This window comes from Antechinus flavipes, chromosome 2 (assembly GCF_016432865.1).
Source record: "Antechinus flavipes isolate AdamAnt ecotype Samford, QLD, Australia chromosome 2, AdamAnt_v2, whole genome shotgun sequence".
Taxonomy (NCBI): Eukaryota; Metazoa; Chordata; class Mammalia; order Dasyuromorphia; family Dasyuridae; genus Antechinus; species Antechinus flavipes.
This window is the reverse complement of record NC_067399.1, coordinates 245,226,099-245,246,207: the sequence shown is the minus strand read 5'-3', so window position 1 is coordinate 245,246,207 and position 20,109 is coordinate 245,226,099. Positions and strand designations below refer to the sequence as shown.

Sequence of the window (20,109 nt, the reverse complement as noted above, 5' to 3'; positions counted from 1 at the left end):
CACACACACACACACACGCACACACACACACATCCCACCCCAGCTTGGATCCTAGCGTGAAGGAAGTTTCCAAATAGGATAAGCCTGAGGGGAAAGGGGAAAGAGCGTGGAATAAAAGAGCCTGCCATTGATAAAATCAACTCTCCTTTCCCCATTCTCCACCATTTTCGCCACCCTCTCCCAACAGTCAGGGACAGGGACCCTTGGAAATTCCATAACTCAGAATGACATTCATTAAGCAACTACTACATAAGTTAATGAAGTCACCGCCACCGCTACCGCCACCATCACTGGATGGATTTTCTTCCTTCCGAGTCTGTGAGCATGTCTGTGTCTGTGTCTCAAGTCTGCGGGTGGCGTATGGTGGTGGCTTTGCTGCATTCGGGAATGCATTCTGTCTCTTTAAGAGACAGTTTTTCTCCCCCCCCCCCCCATTCATTCCGCGCCCCCCCTCTTCTTTCTCGCGCTGGGAGGGAGAAAGGAGGGGGTGCGGGGGAACCTCGGTAGGGATTGGTGCAGCCGCCAAGGCTAGAGCGGGGCTCCTCTGCTCCTTCCTAGACTCCCTCCCCCCCCTTCGCCAGTGCGGTGGAAAAGGGCAGTTCCGTCTAGCGCTGACGTCAGGCCGTCTGCCTGCCTCAGTCCCGTATCTCCATATGAAACCCAATCTCCTTGGACTTGAAGGAGGAGGCGGAGGAGGCGGAGTGGCTGGGGAAGCCGCCGCCGGGAGTCCGTCGCTCGGTCCGGCCAGCGCAGAAACAGAGTAGTAGCTAGGCGCTTTCCGCCGGCGCTGGGGCAAGGGAAACTTACCGAGAGGCTGGAGAGAAGGGAAGCCGGGGGGAGGGAAGAAAGAGCAGCGAGGTCCTCCCCCCTGTTTTACTGTTTCTTCCCCCCCACACCGTTTTTTGGGTTTTGTTTTGTTTTTTAACTTAATTTTTCTAGAATTGTATTTTTTTTTTTTTTAAGAGAGAAAAGCGCATTGCCTTCTCTTCCCTTCCCGGGCTGAAGCAGCGGCAGCCGCAGGATCCTCCTTTATGTGGTGCCTCCCGGAGCCCCCCTCGCTCTTCTCCAAGTCCCCCGTTTTCCTCTCCCTCCTTTTTAAATGTATAACTTAATGGGTCTCAACAGCACCGCGGCCGCCGGGCAGCCCAATGTGTCCTGCACATGCAACTGCAAAAGGTCTTTGTTCCAGAGCATGGAGATCAGTGAGTATCCTATCTCCCCTCGCTTCTCGCTCGGGTTCCCCCTGGTCCCGATCCCGCAGCAGCCTCCCTAGCCCCTTTCCTAGAGGACCCCTTGTCTGGTAGCCTTTCTTCTGCTGCGCTCTATCCGGTGTTCTCTCTTCTCCCCTTAACGCTTTTCTCTCCTCCCTCTTTCCTCTCCAGTTTCCTCTCATCTCTTTTCTTTTGCTTCCTTTTCTCTCCTTCTTCTCTCTTTTCTGTTCATCCCACTTTTTTCCTCGCCTCATTCTCTTCTCATCTTTACTCTCTTACCCCAAACCTATCTCTTTTCACTTCTTCACACCTCCGGGTTCTTCTTACCTCATCTCTCCTCACCTCTTTTCTCCTCTAAGCTCTCACACGCCAGTCCTCTTTCCTCTCGCTTCTATCTCCCCTTTCCCACCAGAGACGCAGGATCTGTCTGTCTGCCTGCCTGTCTGTCCGTCCCGTTTATCTGTGTCCGGGATGTTCTCCGAGCCTGAAAGTGCTGTCTGTTCCGGCTTCTCCTCCTCGCAGCTCCGGGTAGGAGCTCAGGAGTCTGACTTTTGGAGAGGCGGAGGAAGAAGGGCCACCGGGCAGGTGGTGTGTGTGTGGGGTCACTGTAGTCTAGTTGCTCTCCCTGGTGCTTCCTGTTTCCAGATCTACTTCGGAACTGGGGGCCCGGGTCAGGGCTTATCCTCTGCCACCTGAGTCTCTCCCTTTTCCTCCGGGTTCTTCAGCCCTGGAGGCAGCTTCTACCCGCTCGGGTCAAGCCGCTTCTCCCTCCCAACGCTCCTTGGATTGTCACCTCCTGCGGGGTCCCTGACTGGGGACGCCGAGGAACTGGGGTGTCCAGATTTTGGAGGCTCTGGCCTGGGGGCTGCCGTGGGGAGGGAGGGAAGCTCGGCGGGAAGGCGCGCGCTGCCGCCGCCGCCGCAGGTCTCCAGCTGGCGCGATTCCCGGCTTTGTCCCCACGGTCCCTGAGCGAACTCAGCGGGGTGTGAGGAGAGGAGGGAATGGGGCGGCGATAGCCAGGCCCAAGAGCCCGTTAAAGCCCCAGCCCCTAGCGTGAGCAGTCGGCCACGACTTCCCTTTCTAGCCCCCAAAGCCCCTTCTATAGGTATCGGACCCTGAACCTAGGAGACTTTATGGATCTACCTGGAGGAGGGTTTGTTTCATTGGGAAAGTGTCCCTCTTCCCCATTCCCCTGGGACTGTCTGGTTTGCTGCGATTCCCCCCCTGTCATCACCCTCCGCCCCCTTACCCCTGCCGCCTCGGTGAGGGGGTGCCTTCTTCTGCAGCTGTGAGTGCCTTGGGGAGCGCTGTATGTGTCGGGGAGGAGGGGGGAATCAATGAAGTTTCCATTTTACTTCCCTAAGGGGCAATAATGATGGAGCAATTAAACGTCCTCCTTATCAACTTAGCTGGTAAAAATGTCCTTCCAGACAGACGTTTGAGAGAGACTGTATGTGTGTGTGTGTGTGTGTGTGTGTGTGTGTGTGTGTGTGTGTGTGTGTGCCCTGCCGGTGCGCTTCTATAAATAGCTCAGGTCTGGGCAGATTGGCAATGTCTAGCCAGGACAATGGCTACACGAGCCCAAGTTTAGGGCACCTTTTGTTGATGCTGGTAGTGCCCTTTTGGGAAAGGACAAGGGCCAAAGCTATTCTGCTTTCAGCTTGCAATTGAAATGTCAGAAAGGAGTTCAAGACAATTAGAAAATATCCATCATAGAGTGGCTAAGAGCCCCTCCCCCTTGGTAGGAGCCCCTAGACATTCCACTTAGCAATCCCTTTCCCCTCCTCCGGTACTCTGTATTTTTATGGGTCCCTTAAGTATTTTGGGTATTTTATTTGTATAGAATTCCTGCCTGAAATACTGAAATACATATGTGTATGTGAATACATGGGCACACTTTCCCCTCCTCTTTTCCTGAAGGTTAGTCAGGGAAGATTACTTCATATAAGCATTTTCATATTTCATTCTCCTAACAATGGCAACTACCATTTTTATATCACTTTAAGGGCATAGATTTAGAGCTGGAAGGAACTTTAAACTTCATGTAATTCGATACCTTTATTTTACAGATGAGGAAACTGAGGCACAGAACATTTAAAATGACTTGCTAAGGTCACACAAGATAGTAAACAGTAAAGCTAAGCTTCGCCCCTAGGTTTTCTGACAACACATGTACCTTTTTTCCCACTAAGCTCCTTTTTGCCTCAAAACATTATGAAGTAGATAGGATTGGTATCATCCCCATTTTAAAAGGAGATTGGGAGAGATTGTGACTTGGTGAGCCACACAGTCCAAACAGAACTCCAAACATCGTCTCGACTTCAGGTCCAGTCCTTTCTTATATTACTATACCAGATTATCTTTCCAGTGACTTCATTTGCTCATCAGTGTACACTAATAGCAGGTGAAAATTTTGTTTGGGATATTATATTTTGGGGGAAGTTGAGGAAAGGAAGGTGGAAGTTTGTCCCATCTGTGTGTCCCCATTTATTCAGGTCAGGAACCTGCTTTGGTATACAGATCCAAGTGGTGCTTGCAGGGTCATGGGAGTACCACATTCATTAGCCAGATCAACATAGTGTTGCTACATATTAGACAGAATGCTTGGCCAAGATTGCAACCTCACTGTACAGTACTATGCAAAAGGTAAAAATAACAAGGGGCCCTGCCTTCCCAGACAGAAGAGAAAGTGGAGCTGCTGTCAAGAGATGTTGGTTTGCTTTGGTTACGAGACTCCAGACATCCCACTCCATTCCCTCCAAATAATTAAAGTCCTTACTAAGGGCGCTGGGCAGAGTCCTTCCCTCCCTTGGCCTTTAATATTTTTCAAAGTCAGGGCAGTTCAAGTGGCAAAATAGCCCACTTAGTTCTCCAAAGGGCCTTTGTAAACTCCTGAGACATAATTAAATGCCTGTGAATATTATTAAAATATGTTCACATGTGTTTGGAAACAAAAATCTCACCAATTTTAAAGGGCTAGTTACATTTTATTTCATTTTGCCATAAAACATTATGCTGGAGGGCCACAAACTGCTGTTAGCATTAAATGATATGTTAACCTTGTGATTCTGTGTTTCAGAGCTTTATCATCTTCCTTTTCCTCGAATATCCTTTCAGGGTCTTGCATCTTACTTTTTTTTTTTTAATTCATCATTTTTATTTCTGTCCCTTCCTCTCAACTAATCAGCCATAATGATGTTTTGGCTGACACGGAGACAGTCTTGTTAATTTAGTTGTCTGCCCTAACTGTCTGCTCTTCCAAATAGACTTCATTTCTCACTTCTGATGAAGTGAGGCTCTGGGGAGGCTGACCTACAAGGTTAGCATGGCTCACACTTTTGCCTGTCTTTTAGGTGTTCTAATTAGTTCCTGCATTCAATATATTTTTTAAACACAGCCCTTAATTATTTGAGGAGAGAAAGCTGGAAAGGCAAGGGATCATCTTAAAAATGGTTATCTGTTACAAATATTAATCAGATTTCCCTAAAAGGTTGTGTCTGGCCTGAGCTAAGATGTTCATTCAGGTCTGTGTTCAGGTCCCTTTTTATGCTAGGGGGAAAAAAATTTGGAGAGTCCTTACCAAAACTTCTCAAATATATTTTCAAATAATAGTTTGAAGTTGGATTTAAGAACAAGGCACTTGAAATGGATCAGGCTTGTAATTTTTGTTTTCAGTTAACATTTACAAGTAATGTGGTTGATAGAGGTACTGGATAAGCCATTTTATCTAGACTGTGGCTAGATTTTTTCCCTCTCTGTGTTTAAATTTCCTCATCAATAAAATAAAGGAGTTGGACCAGATGATCTCTTCAAATCAATCATTCAATCAACAATAATTTATAAAGCATCTGTCAAATATCCAGCACTGTGCCAAAATCTAGATATCCAAATGCAAAACAGTTCTTGCCCTCAAGAAACAGAAATTTCTATCTCTTAACTGAGTATCTTCTAAAAATCTCTTGCAGCCTTGTCATTCTGTGTTCTTAGATTCCTTTTCTCCAGGTGATTTTATATTCCACATACAAACCCTGCTAAAAGCCATTAGAAGGAGCTGACTCATACACAATAGGGTCAGACCTTATTCCTACCTTGGGGATGAATTCCTGGCTGTATGCTCTCCTAACTGGTACTACTGGCATGCTTTGGTTAGATCATAGAATTACAGAATGTTAGAACCGGAAAGAACCTTAGAGATAGTCAAATGAGGAAACTGAGTCCCAGAGAAGTAAAGTGACTTCTCCAAAGCTGTACAGAAAAGCAAATCCTCAAGTACAATTGCCTGAGGTTCACTCTCTAGTTCTTTATATTGTGTTACTTTGCCATGACTTTAAAACAATCGGCTTAACCCTTTATGAGGAATATCCTAGATTTGAATATGTCCTTTGCAATATATGTACATTTAATCTGGCTACCATTTAGACAAAAACTAAACTGTATTGCCTTGTTTATGTAATTCCAGGGTGCCTGAGGAAGCCATTAAAATTCTTTGACTAACCAATGGGGTAGTTTGAGAGTTAGAAAATACAAAATTTCATTTAAAATGGTTTGCTACTCTGAAAACAGATTGCAATGGAACACATCTTTTTTTTTTTTTTTTTTTTTGAAGAAATGGGGGGTGGTCCCTGGGATTAAAAGCTGCCAAGTGCTAACAGACTTCAGATCAAAAGACAGATGTTTAAATTGTATACTTTTGAGGAAAGAGCTGTTTTCCTGGCAGGTTTGTGTTTTGTTTTGGTTTGGGGGGGCGGGGAGACTCTGGTTGACTTCTCCTTGTGTTCTAGAAAAAGAACCCACTGGCTTATTAATGATATTTCTGATCAGACAAATGACAAGAAAAATCTGAGGACTGTAGATCCTAGGAAGTATTTTGACACATATATCTGTTTATTCGACAATTATTTCTTAAGCACCTACTATGTGATTTGGCTCCTGTAAGCTGAATTCTCACTTGAATGTGTATTGCTTTACAATAGGGACAGTTGGGAAGCAACTAGAGTGGAGTGGTAAAATCTCTGAATTTATAATCAGAAAATGGGAAATTTGAATCTTGGCTCTGTAACTTACTCAGCTGTGTGACCTTACACAGGTCACTTCACTTTGCATTTGAATTGCTATATAAATGTCAGGTATATAAATCCAGTTCTTCAAAAAATCATCTGCTGGCCAGAATTTTGCCATTTTGGATTGTCTTTCCAAAGTAGCACTAAATGATTTTATTGTCAGTGATTCATCTGGATCATAGTTCCACAGAATCATAGATTTGGAAGTAGAAAGAATATTAGAGGTTATCCCGTCCAAAACCTTTACCTTATAAGTAAAGAAACTGAGTCCTAGAAAGAAGTTGAATGACTTCTCCAAAGCTATACAATTAATTACTAATTATTATACAAAGCCAGGATTCAAACTCATGGCTTTTGACTACAAATTCAGGGCAGAGCTGGTTTTTGAATCCAGTCCTCTTGCCCCAATTCCAATGTATCCTAATTTCCCCTGTACTGTACTTTAAGCATAATAATCCAAGGATTGGCAAAATATGACCTGTGAACCAAATCCTGCTAGCCAGTTGTAATTTGCTGATCTCCACAAATCAAACATTTGCTTTCCTGACAATATGAAGGTTTTACAGTTTCTATTTTGCCATTAAAAATGTCTGGTCAGGTTACTTTTATTAAACCTTCAGATTAATTCATACCCTCCTATCCCAGGGGATGCATTTACCAAGTATTTTCTGGGGAGAAGGGGAGGTTCTTTTGATTGGTTAAAGGAGAATGAGATTATATTGTTAAATTATTATATCTTTAAAAAAAAAAAAAAACCTGGTGATTCTGGATTTGGGATTTGATTTGTTCAGTAATGGTGTACATAGTATAATATCCAGGATTCACCGCTGAACTGTTGACCACAAGGGCTTCTGCTACTTCAAATTCACATAAACAAAAATCAACTCAGGCTTGAAGGGTTTGCCATCTGCCTAGGTTGAGGAAGCCCTGGTGCTGATGAGAAAGGATCTGCGATTTTAGTATTTATGTAAAAATAAGTCATGCCTGTGAATCTCTCTCCCAATACACATATATTGTAGCAGGGAGGAAGGGTTAGCCATTTTGAGGCCATCTTGATTTCAAATGGATTTCAGTTCTGGGCAAATAAGGCAAGTGGTTTCTGTGAAGGAATAAGGTTTAAGGATACAAAAGCAACTGTTGAATTATTGCAGGTTCAAGTCTGGCTTTCTCAGTGACTCAGGGGATGAATCTTCCTGTAGCCATACCAGTCTCTCCAGCCACCATTTTCCCCCACCCCCACTATCCTGCTTAAGCCAGTTAAAGGGTTCAGGGTAATAGGTCAGGGGTGAGCTCAATATTTGCCGAGTCTCTAAATAACTAATTATTCCTCTCAACAAACACAGTCATGCTATACCCTTCTCACTTTGGTGGCCAGCTTCCCAGTTCTCTGGAAATGGTTAAAACCTCTTTTTGATGAAGGGAAGAGAAGAAAAAACCTCTACAACAAATGGCTCCTGGGTGAGTTGTGTAAATTTATGCAATAGCCTTTCTAAATGAAAGAGTCTTGCTAAGTTGTTCCTGAAGTAAGGCTTCTCTTGTGCCAAAGCCTCTTTTGTGGAAGTGGGGTGGAGTGGGGGGGCTGCTCCAAGGCTCTGACTGTAAAAGCGTCCCGAAGCCCAACTCCAGGGACAAGTCACCAAAGGAAAAACTTAAACCATATTAGGTCTTTTCCAGAACAACACCTGAAACGTTGAGAATTATCTATAATCCTGAATTCTTTTACTGATGGAAAAAAAAGATATCCCATGTCCTTCTGCAGCTGAGGGAGGCTTTGGAATTGTTGTTTTGTTTTGTTTTTGTAAAGGTTACTGGTTTTCAACCCCCGAGAACTCTCCCCTTGCATGGGTGGTTTTGCATAGAGAAGTTTTTTTCATTTCTGCCCGTTTTCAGGCACATTATTTTGAGGGGAAAAAAGATTTACAGGTGATTCTGAGACTTCAGTCGTGCCAAAGAAAGAGAAGACACTCTTACAAATGGATTTTTTAATTCCAGTCCCTTGCCAGTCTTTACCTTTCCTTGTGCTGCATTCAGGGGGAAGAATGAGCCTGAACTGACAGGCCATTTTTAGAGCTGTTGTCAAGTCAGTTGGTGTGCTCACAGGTGTGAATGATGATGACATCTTCCACCTGCCGTCAATTAGGATTGTGGGGGTTTTCCCCAGTAGTCAAGATAGGCTACAGTGACCAATCTGTTCTCTCCCCTGGTGTCCCTTGTGACAGACCACATATGTACCCCCCACATGTCAGGCACTCAGTCGCTGCAGCTGCTGGAGATGAGTGATTAGAACTACAAAGCTACCTTTTCCCTATGGTCTCAACTCTCTTAGTACCATGCGCTGACTCTTCAGTTAACTAACACAAACCAGAGAAATGGAGAGTTTGTTTGGCCTGTGTTTGGCTCAGCCCTTTAGGAGGATGTTAGTACGATTGTTTCTAGGATTTTTCACTTAATTTGACTGTAACAGTGTGGGAAACAAAGGTAGAACCCCACAGGATGGGAGGAGAGCCTCTGATCCTGATTTATTCCAGTGTCAGTGCCCCTCTATGTTGAGGGTCTTCCCATAGATGGCCAAAGATAATGACAGGAAAATGAGCAGACATTCTATCTGATAGTCATCTATGGCTTGAAAAGGAAGAAGACTTTCAAATCTCAAAGCCCAGGAGTATAGGGGTCTGGTAGTATAGGGACTGGTGCTTTCTCTGACAGACCCCAAGGCCCAGGGCATCAGAAAGAGCCAGGTTGAAATAAATTGTCTCTGGTACTAGATGTGTGACTGGGTGCCAAGTTACTCTTGCTGTGTCTCAGTTTCTTTACCAGGAAAAGAGAACTAATATTATTATTGGTAGCACTTCAAGTATTGTAAGGTTCCAATGAAACAGTGGACATAAGGTGGTTTGTAAATTTTAATTCTCTATGTAAATGTTAACTTATTATTATTAGCCTGCTTAGACAAACCCTCCCTTATATACATTGTTATGGTGTGTCTTGCAGCACCATATCCAAATCTTGAGATTATGGACTAAAACATTCAATGCCTGAAATGATTTTCAGTGCAAACCACTTGACGGTTTATAGCTAACTCTTCCCTTCAGTGAGGAGTTAAGGTGACATTAATAAGCAGATTTTTTGACACCTCATTTCTTGTCAGCCCGTAGCACAGAGGTGTTTGTTACCAACCAGAATATGTCATTTTGGAGAAGTTACCGTGAGTTATTGTGAAGCTTCTGGAATTAGCTTGCCAACATGGCCTGATGCTGAAAATTAGCCCCCTGTACATTTGAATTAAAAGTCTGGGGGTGTCCTTACACTCAGGTGGTAGAGTGCATCTAGTTTTCCAGTCTCCGAAGGTATGATCTTTACATTTTTCCTTGTCAGTATCATTAGAAAGTAATTTAAGTTCTACCCTAAAACTACCTGCCAGTTAGATCAGAGATAGCAGAGTTAAAGCTGTCAGGGAACAAATGCAGAGATCATCTAGTCCAAGACTTCTTTTTTTATAGATGGGGAAAGTGAGGCCCAGAAAGGTAGTAATCAAGCCATAATTAGGACCTAAGTTGCCTAATTCTAAACCTAGCATTTAGTTCACTCCAGTGCAGGGTTTGGAGATAGGGAAGGAAGAGGAGAGAGAATATCAGTACTTGTCCTAGACATTTTAAAAAATCATTTGAAGGGTTTTCCATCACTTGGTACTTGCCTTTTTTGTGTGTATGGGTCTTGTTTCCACTGGCAGGTTAAAATTTTCTTTGAGAAACTGGGGTTGATTCTGTATGACTAGATAGTGAATTTCTTGAGGGGTTATTACAAGTTTGGGGCCTTACATACAGAAGTATGTTGACTTGACAGCCATGTTTGACTTTGCCTTTTACCTTGCTTGTAGAGTTAGGGCTTGTAGAGTTAGAGATCCACTAGTCCAAACTCCTTCTTTATAGAGATGCGGAAACTGGGGGTCAGGGAAATGAAATGACTAGACATGGTCACTAGATAACACATGGGAGAAAGAACCAGAATTCAGGTTCTCTGATTCTCTCTCTTATATTCTTTCCACTGAGCCATACTGATTGTTCTGATACAGCCTAGATCTGAATATGTAAATTCCTATTTTTCTGTGTTGAGGGAGATGAGAAAATAATACTAATAAAATTTTTCCTATCTTGAAACCCAACAATCAGACATTAGGTGCCGGTCCTTTGAGGGAAGTTTTGGGCTGGGGCTGGGGATAGAGATGGGGAATGGTGTCTATATAGAGGTCCTGGTCTTCATTAAACATTCCTTATGAAATTAAGCATATCCCCTCCTTTCCCCAGTGTTTTACCAACACCAAACTGGGTAGCTTTAAATGTTTGGGAAAAACTCGCATTTATTTATGGCTCTCTGGGTAACAGAAATCAATAAAAAGTGGTCTTGCAGCAGGAAAACTGTGTTCCTTTTGACACTCTTAAGGGTTTCAGGTCTCTACATATGCAACCACCCACCAATCCATTAGGGCTAATTTCTTGGCACTGGACTTTGCAAATGATATTTATGGTGACAAGAAAACCAACCTCCCTGCAGGAAGCAACAGGATGTAGATTATATGACTCTAGGCTTTGACTTCACCGAATGAAAATTCTCCCATGTGTACAGTTGTTCCTTTTAGAAATGACTTGGATACATTCCTATTAATCTTATCTCTTTTCTATCTAGGGCGTAGCACATAGACTTGAAAAGGACACTCCAGCCTGCAATACCCTGAGGCTTTCAAGGAGTTAATGTGTGACACACATATTTGAATGAATTTTAGCTTGTTTTCACAGTTACCAGACTAAAACTGACACATTTGAAGGGCCTACGGACTTAAGAATATATCAGTCTGTTCCTGTTCAGAGTCTCACTCCTTTCAAAGAATTGCAGATTTGGGGGAGTTTTTGGAGGGGGCAGGGAGTGGTAAAGGCTTTGGGTGGGGGAGATAAATTGGTTTAGAATCCCACAAAGTGTTTCAAATGAACTGCTACAGATTTCAGACGTATTGGGCAATTCACAGAGGAAGATTTTCTTTCCAGACATATTTCAGCAGTAACCATTTATCATTATTATATATCAGTAGGCTTGGGGGAACTACTTTTTACTAAGAAAAAAAGGCTTTAATTATTGGTAACAAGCACAATCCCCAGACAACTTTGTGATCTGAATTTTTTTTTTTTTTTGTGGCATTTTTTCTTAGTAAAATTTTTGTGGCATTTTTTTGTTCCTTTTTTTTTTTAATCCCTTCAAGTCAGCATTGTGCTAATTCTCTTCTCCTTAAACAGTCTTTACTCTTAGTTAGATAAACCAATAAAGTCTTTCCTTTGCCCTTCTACACTGGGTATACTTTGAACAAATTATCAGTTGCCACAAAGTCGAGAATGGCCACCTTGGACATAGTAATCAGGGAGTTTGAACATTTGCTTCTAACTTCTACCAGCCTTAATTTCCTTTAGGTCTCTGACAAATTGCAATGTCTCTGCCTCACATCCTTCCTGCTTATTCCTGCAGCCCCTTATGGCTAGGATTGAAGTTAGTTTCTCTCCTATTTGGCACATTCCTACAATAGAAAAAGGAGATTTTGTGGATGATCTTAGTGATAAATGACAAATAATCTAAGATTGGAGATGAACATTTTCCTTCCTTCTCTGGATGATTTCCATAGCTTTCCTAAAATGTCACTTGTCAGCATCTGAAGTAAGAGTTCAATCAGACAACCATTTTTAGATATTGTTTTTATTCAACCTTTTTTTAACCACACCCTGAATTTATCAGGGAAAAGATTAAAGATTATCTTATCAACTGAATAACAAAAGACCTATTCAGATCAGCTTTTTGTCCTTTGAAAAGGCTAACCAAGCCCCTGCCAAATTTCAATTCAATTCTGAAAAGTAGAAGGAACAAGTATGTATATAAATGGAATTTATTTTTTCATTAAAAAAAAAAAAAAAAAAAAAAAAACGAAAGCACCACCACCCTACAAGAGATTTCTTGTTGTTGCAAAGTTAATCACTGAGGACATTATTAGAAAATTTGTATCTCTTTTGATTGCGGAGATTCTTTGCTCCTTAACACAGAATTTTCAAGTAGATATGTGGACTTGGCAAGAAGGGATCTTTAACCAGCGCGATCCCAAACCTCCCAAATGCATCTTCAAAACATAAAACCAATATACCCAGTGTCTATATAAAGCTACAAAAACATTATGAAAAGTGACAACTGCAGGCAAAGGTCTGAGTCTATATATCCTGGGCCGTCTCCGAGCTTGCATGTACTGCCTGCCCTGGCTGAGGTTTTCCAGTTCACCATAGTTCATGGAGGAACCTTTCTTGCTCTCCTTGCTTGGGAGCTCCCTTGAGAAAAGACTGTCTGTATCAATAAGTGGTGACGTGGCAGTTCAGACAGGTGTGCCAGCTTAGGAGTCAGCTTAAACCCATGAACCTTCTCCTGCCTTGGGATCCAAAGGCTTCTTGAATTGGCTCTCCACGGGGGAGGCTTTGCAGGCAAAGACAATTATGATAGGGTTTTGTTTAGACTTTTTTTCTTTATATCTCATTTTGTCAAACCAATCTGCCCTTTAGGCAGAAGGATTTTCAGCCCAAATGATCTAGAAGATGGCTTGCCCGTTTTGATTAAATTCCCAGGTGTGTTGCATAATCCTCCTTCCCTGTCACCTGGCCTGTGGAAACACAGCCCAAATCTTAGAGATGAACCCTGGCTTTACACCCCACCTCCACCCCCAAGAGCTTTTAATTCAATAAGCGTTCAGCTGACAGACAACTGAAGAACGGGATCAAGTACAATAGAAACCGTTCCTGACATCTACTTTTTGAGGGCCATATGCCTTCAGAGGGCCCCACCTGAGCCAGGTGGCACGCATTCAAAATGGATTTACCTGGGCTGGGGGGGGGGGGCAAGCCAGACTTACAGGCCTAATTTGGAGGGCACATTTTTCCTTAGGATTCTGTATGGTCAGAGCACATACCACTTTTGAGTTTGCACTTTTTTTTTTTTTTTTAACAAAATATAAAGCATTTGATCTCAAATATATCCACTAGAAGGAAGTTAAAAGGCTGTGGGAAACTTTTTGTTTGATATGCATCCTAATCCCCTGAACAGAAGGAAATCTTTGTTACTGTTCTACCACAGAGCTAGTTGATCTTTCTTGGTATAAAGTTGTTGGTTAGGAGGGGTAGAGGGATGAGGAGGAACTATGCTGGATGAATCAATAAGAATTTGTTACTACTTAGACATTGGCTAACACTAGGTGACTATTTATTCTCCATTTTCAGAGAACGCACAGGTACACACCTTATTAACAATGCTTTTCCTGTGTAATTGTGGCCTTGGAAAAGAAAGCCTCAAAAACTATCTTTTTCCAAAGATGGAGAAAATGAAATGATCCATCCCTGGAAAGAATCTTTCTTGTGCCCCCCTTTTTTTTGCTCTCATTTTCTTCTTGCTGATCTGTTGTAGCAGGTTCATTACTCTATCGCCTAAAACAATTTAGTCAGTAATAATTCTGTAAACCGATGAATCAACTTTGCGCAAACACCCTGAGTAATTTCTTTGTTCTTTTCTTTTTTACTTTGTAATTGGTGTCTGCAGAAGCCCCGAAGGTTTGGTCTTGTGGAAAGCATGATTCATTTATTGGTGTCTGTGCCGCCTAGTTATCATTCAGGAGTTCCAGAGTGCCTCGGCAAGCCAAGGGTGATTCATACATGGCTAAGCATACGAGCAAATGGGGTCACGGCCATCTGCAGAAACTTTTCTAATCTATTTATGGTATGGGAGAAAGAAGTGGGTGTATTAAGGATGATGGAAGAGGTGTCAATTACATTGGTGCATAGAACCGATTAAGTAACACTAACCATCACTTAAAAACCGCTTTCTGTCCACTGCTGGCGATCGCTCCAATAGATCACGGCTAAATGCGCTCATATCTGGTTAGTGTATCAGCCCTGTGTGTTTATGCATGGCGGTTTCTCCAGCGGACAGACATGCTCCCGAGGAACTCCTATGTCCCCACAAGACCCAGAGGTGAGCTCAAAGTGGCCTTTGCTAGTCAGACCTGCAGACAGATACAAGCAAGAGCTTTAATTTGCTGTTGTTGATTTCTTAGCATATCCAGTGTATCTCTGGAGAACACTGGAGGAAAGCAGTTGCAGGAAGGTTTGCAAGACTTTCAGGCCCAGGCATTTGTCTCCAAGAGAGACTCCTCATTTTCCACCCATTTCACTAACAATGGCAATTATTAGCTATTTGCATAATACTGCAAAGCAGTATAAACTCATATAGTGGTGCTGATTTAATTTAATTATAGTAGTCAGTTTCTGCTCTGGATGAAATGGCTGCTGACTTCCTTGGCTTTGAAGGGATTTTCCTTCAAAGTTTATTTCCTCTTTATCCAGAGAAGGTGATGATGAATGAGGATGAGGATGAAGAAGATGGTGATTGATGATGATAATAATAATTCACGTTTCTCTGACACTTTCAAGTTTACTAAGCACTTTTCTAAAAACAATTCTGCAGAATAAAGATTGCAGATGTCATTATACTCATTTCCCAGAAGTGGTCACCGATAAGAGGTGGGATGATTTGCTCACAGTCACATAAGGTAGGAGACTCATCTTCCTGAGTTCATATCTGACTCTTGGGCAAGTTATTCAGTTCTGTTTGCCTCAGTTTCCTCATCTGTAAAATGAGCTGGAAAAGGAAATGGCAAACCACTAAACTGTCTTTTCCAAGAAAACTGAGAAATGGGATCATGGTGAGTTGGACATGACTGAAGAAGGACTTATTTCAAAATAAGTACTGGGAAAAGCAGAATTTTTGAACCCAGATCTCTTGATTCCATGGCCTGCCTACAAAATTCAGTCATCTTTCAGGTGACCACTTTAATATGCAAAAAAAAAAAAAAATTCTTTAAAATCCCCAATCTAGTCCAATTGCATTGTTTCATAAATGGAAAACTGAAGTTTAGAGAAATTAAGGGGGTTGTCCAAGTTCACACCACTAATGAGTAATAGAGGACGGGAGATTTGAACTCCTATTTTTTTTGTCTCCAGGGTCTCCATTACTCCACACTGTTCTCCTTTAAGAATAACTGAGAGGTTGTCCTCCTGGCCTTCTGTCTGCTAGATCATCATCAATCTTACTTTATATCAGCTTTAGCAGAACAGAATTGGGTTCAGTTCAGAACCTGACAAGCTCTAATTTCAATCTAAGAACTGTTAGTGCGAAAAGCATTACCCAGAATATCTTGATAAAACAAGATCTTCTGAAATAATAGTTTAGTAATGCTAGCTTTCTTCCAGAGATTTGGAAAGCTCCTTGACAGAGTACATAATTTTTCTTATAGTATAGCAACTCTTCATTTTACTTAATTCTTTTATTTTATAATTTTCAGCCTGATGTAATAGAAAGGAAACTCAATCTGGAATGAGAGGACCTGAATTTAAATCTCCCTTCCTTGTATTACCATTATGAGACTTTGGGGAAATTATTTACCCATCTAGGCCTCAGTTGCTCACCTGTAAAATGGGAAAGTCTAGACTAGGTAATTTGTAAGGTATCCTTGTCATACAATCCTGCCTTAAAATGACTTCCAGGGCCAGCCAAGAAAGACTGCCATCCCTTTTCCCCTCACAGTACCTCAGGAACTCTTGGCTAGTGCCTGACATTTTTGCCATAATGGCCTTACACCTTTAGTTTAAAAGGGTAAAAATCCCTGCAAGGACTAACTTTTTGAACTGTTAATCAGTCTGTAGAGCAAATGAATTTGAAATTCTTTTCTGAAAGCAGGTTCTAGTAAAGAAAGAGAACACTGGGGTCCTGGGTTTGGCAGAGAAGAAAGAAAGTTGGAGGAAGCTGAATGTCTAAACAAAGTCAAATTCTCTCTCAAGTTTTGTCTCAGGCTAGCTCTGGTGACCTTTCCAATTTTTTTTTTTTTTTTTTATGTCAAATTTGGATGCACCTCATAATCACTCTAGATCCTGGAGTCCAAGCAACAGAATCCAGTCACTTGATTCACTTTCTAGTTTCTGCTAATTCATCTGATGCTTTTGGCCTTTATAAAGGTAGTGCGATCTGATGAAAAGAGTCCTGTAATCAAACCAAAGACCCAGGTTCCAATTGCAGCTCTGTCACTCACTAGCCAATGCAGCCTTGAACAAGGCCTCTGGCCACCTCAGTTTTCCTCATCTGAAGAAATGGAGAGTGCTCATCATATCTATCTCCTAGTGTGCCTAGAATTAAATTAGCTAATATATATATATATGTATATGTATATATATATATGTAAGTCTCAAAGCACCTTGTAAACGTAATTGATTGAGCTCAAAGGTAAAACAAAAATTCTGAATGAAGACCACCATATTTCACTAGGCAGGGGAAAAAAAAAAACAACTAATAAAGTAGTTACAATCCTCTTGGAAGGATTTCAGGTGCAGTGATGGCCAAATCACAGGGAAGGAGGAATTTTAGAATATCATGATATTTACATTATCATGAATTCAGTTATCATGTAAGAGAAAAATAGGTGGGCATCCAAGCTCTGTGCATGAAGGAATCTTATTAAAGGGACCAGGAGAGCAGCACTATAAGGGTTAGAGGAAGGTTGAACTAAATAATCTATAAAGAAAATTGAACATAAAGTTGATGTTAGAACTAGAAGCTTTGGAACCTAGAACACAGAATGTCAGATCTGGAAGAAGCCTTGGAATGTAAACATTGAATGTCAGAGCTGAGAGGGACCTCAGAAATAATTCTAGATTTTTCTTTTCATCATCCATTGTGAGAAAATGAAAGCTCAGAGAGTAGAAATGAGTTGATTAAAGTTGCTCAGATATTTAATGTCACCAGGAATAAAACCTAGGACTTTTGGTTCTTCATTTAAGATTTTTAATGTGTCCTTTAAGACTCAGCTTCTAAAACTATGGTTCGAGATCCATATGGAGTTTTGTAATGGAATGTGAGGATTATGAAAGTATGATTTATTATCTGTAAATGTTTGACTTGTGTATCTAATTTATATGCCCATATCCCCAGAATAGTGTAAAAATTTCTCAGGTGAAAAGGTTGTGCGACTCTGGGCAAAGTCCCTTAACCTCTCAGTGCCTCAGTTTCCTCATTTGTAAAATGTGATTAACAGTAAGACTCAGAGGTAATAGCACTCACCTGTCGGGGTTTTTGTGAGATCAAATGAGATGACTGTTAATTGTAAGGGGCTTTGCAGAGCGCCCAGCACATAGTAGGTGCTTCATAAATGACTCATTCGATCCCCTGGTTCCCTTTCTGGTTCAGGAACGAACCAGACAGGTTGATGGCACTCACATTCCTTCATGGGATCTGCTTCTGTCAGTTTTGCAGGTCAAAGGTTTACACCAAGGCCAGGTCTCCGCCGCTTATCAAGGCAATTAGTCTGCTGAAGTCACACCACCCAGATTTGCTTTAGGTCACAGGTGAAAGCTGTTAGGGAAAATGAAAATGATGGCGGCCTGCCTTCTTTACCTGGCTTAGCAGGATCCACGGCCGTAACCACAAGTTTATGAGGGTCAGTCTGTATTTGTTAAATGTCTGCTCCGGCCTCCCTGGGCCAAGGCCAGCAGCCCGTGCCGAAGCCCCAGGCGGAGACGCTGGTCAGAGATTCTCTCTCCCTTCTCCCCACTTTCACTACCGAGGAGACAGTGGGAGAACAGAGGCCGTTTGTTTTGGGTTATGGGCACTGCAGGGCCTCCCTCAGCATCCAGCCCCGGGCTGCTACTGGCCGGGGCCGGGACCAAACGGTGGGCCCCGGGCCCTCGGCGCTCCCTGTGCCCGAGAAAGCCAGCCGGCGGCAGCCAGCCCAGAGCCTGCGACTTCTGCCGGGCCTGACGAGCCCCGGGGGAGCAGGCTGCCGAGCGCGGGGAAGGCCACCCAGGTAACCAGACTCCCCCGAGCTTCGGTCTGTGGCTGACTGGCTGTCCCCCATGGGGAGAGCCAGCCAGCAGCTGCCGAGGCGAGGCGCGGGCCGGGCTGAGAGCCCTGTCGGAGGCTGCTCTGCTAACGAGGCCCCGAGAAAAGAAATAGCAATTCAGTCAAGGAATGCTCAGCTTATTATAGTCATTTAGTCAGTAGGCATTTATGAAGCACCAACTATGACAGACGTCGCTGTTAAGTAAGCGCTTAGTCATGGGCAAGACTCTTAAAATGAGCATATTTTCTGCCCAGTAACAGTAACTGCAACAAAAGCAGGGTGCCTCTTGTGAGGCGGGCCTGTTCATTTCCCGTAGGCTGGCCCTCCGCTTGTCCTTTTTCCTTTTTATTTTATCTTGTAGCATGCAGGAAACTTATTCTGCAAAGTAGAGTGTTTGCTTGAATAGAGTGGGCTTTTTATAATATCTCGGGGCTACACTGGGGGATCTGGTCCCCGACCAACATTCTCCATCGGCTGTGTTCATGGAAAGCCTACCAGTGTGTTGGTCTGGGCTGCCGAGCCCAGTGGGACAGAACCTTTCAGACTGATGAGGGGCAGAGCTTCCAGGGTTCTATGAAGGTCTCCTGCCCTCTGTTTGAGGTTCCTTCTCCCTCTCCAATTCCTCCCAGGAATTCTCCAGGATGCCTGGCGTTAAAGCCTCCAGTTAGTTTTCTTCTGATCAGACCCTAACTCAGGAATGGTCTCTTTTGGTCAACAGTCTAAACTTGCAACTACATGTATTTGTCTCAGATTCTTAAAAAGGGCAGAGTTGACAAAAAGGGGAATTGAGGAAGTTTTTCTCTGTGCCTTCCCTCTACTCCCATGCTTTTTTCATACATTCTGTGCCCTTAAATTGCCCTCGGATTTTAAGGTGCCTACCATCCCAGAACCAAAAAAATCCATTTATACCAAACTATTAATACCTTGATATTCTTCTTTTATCAGAAATGAGTAATGTTTTTGAGATGATGGAGAAAGTAATGCTTAATCCAAAAGAGTCAATCTCTAATAGTCAAATTTTGGACACTATTGAACTCGGTGTTTCAACCCTCATTGCTTCTCACCTAGAACTCCTATCCATATTAGTTTTTTAACTAATTTCCTTGGTTCCACGGCTTCCTCATTCATCTGTGTTTCATACTATTTTTTTTTTTCTCAATAGTCTTCTAGTCAAAGGTAAACTTTGATTATGTTACTTTCTCTGCTCAAAAATGGGACCACTAGGTGGTACAGTGGATAGACAGAGTCCAGCCCTGCAAGTCAGCGGGATCTGATTTCAAATTTGGCCTCAGACATTTACTAGCAGTGTGATTCTGAGCAAGTCATTTATAACCCTGTCCACCTCAGTTTCCTTCTTTGTAAAATGAGCTTGGACAAGAAAATGGCAAACCATTCCAGTATCTTTGCCAAGAATATGGGGTTGGAGAGAGTCAGACATGACTAAAATGACTCAAAAACAACTATTCAGAATCCCTTCAGTGGTTTCATATTGTCACAGAGTCCTTGCAATCAAGGTCCTCCCCAGTCAGGCTCATCTTGGGTCACCCTTTGATATTTTCTATGTTCTAGTCAGATTGGACTGCCATCCACCTGCCATTCGCATTCTTTTTCCACCTGTCTTGATTTTGTTGATCAAGATGTCCCCCAATCTCTTGGACAGACATCTAGGATCTCTTATCTTTTAAATTCTCTCCATTCCTTCAAGACTCAGCTTGGATAACATCTCATCTCCACAGTGAAGCTTGCCCCGAGTCTCTCCTCCACCCCAAAAATTTCTTATAGCAATTTTCCAAGATCCCATTTTTGGACTTATCTCTTTGTTGCATCATAGTTACTTATGTCGTGTCTTTTTCACCATATTCTAAGTTTCTTGGAAAGGGTC

At 42.6% G+C, this 20,109-nt stretch overlaps 1 protein-coding gene across 2 annotated transcripts in view; it reads left to right on the top strand.

The window, feature by feature from the left end:
* Positions 1 to 630: 630 nt before the first annotated feature.
* The window catches only part of PMEPA1 (prostate transmembrane protein, androgen induced 1), an 86,289-nt gene continuing 66,810 nt past the window's right edge, over positions 631 to 20,109 (top strand). Inside the window, exon 1 of one of the 2 annotated variants that reach the window (XM_051976645.1) lies at positions 631 to 1,202. In XM_051976645.1, the coding sequence (XP_051832605.1) occupies positions 1,100 to 1,202 (103 nt within the window). In that variant the 5' untranslated portion in view covers positions 631 to 1,099. The remainder of the gene's footprint in view (positions 1,203 to 20,109) is intronic. The other variant, XM_051976646.1, reaches the window with a different exon arrangement.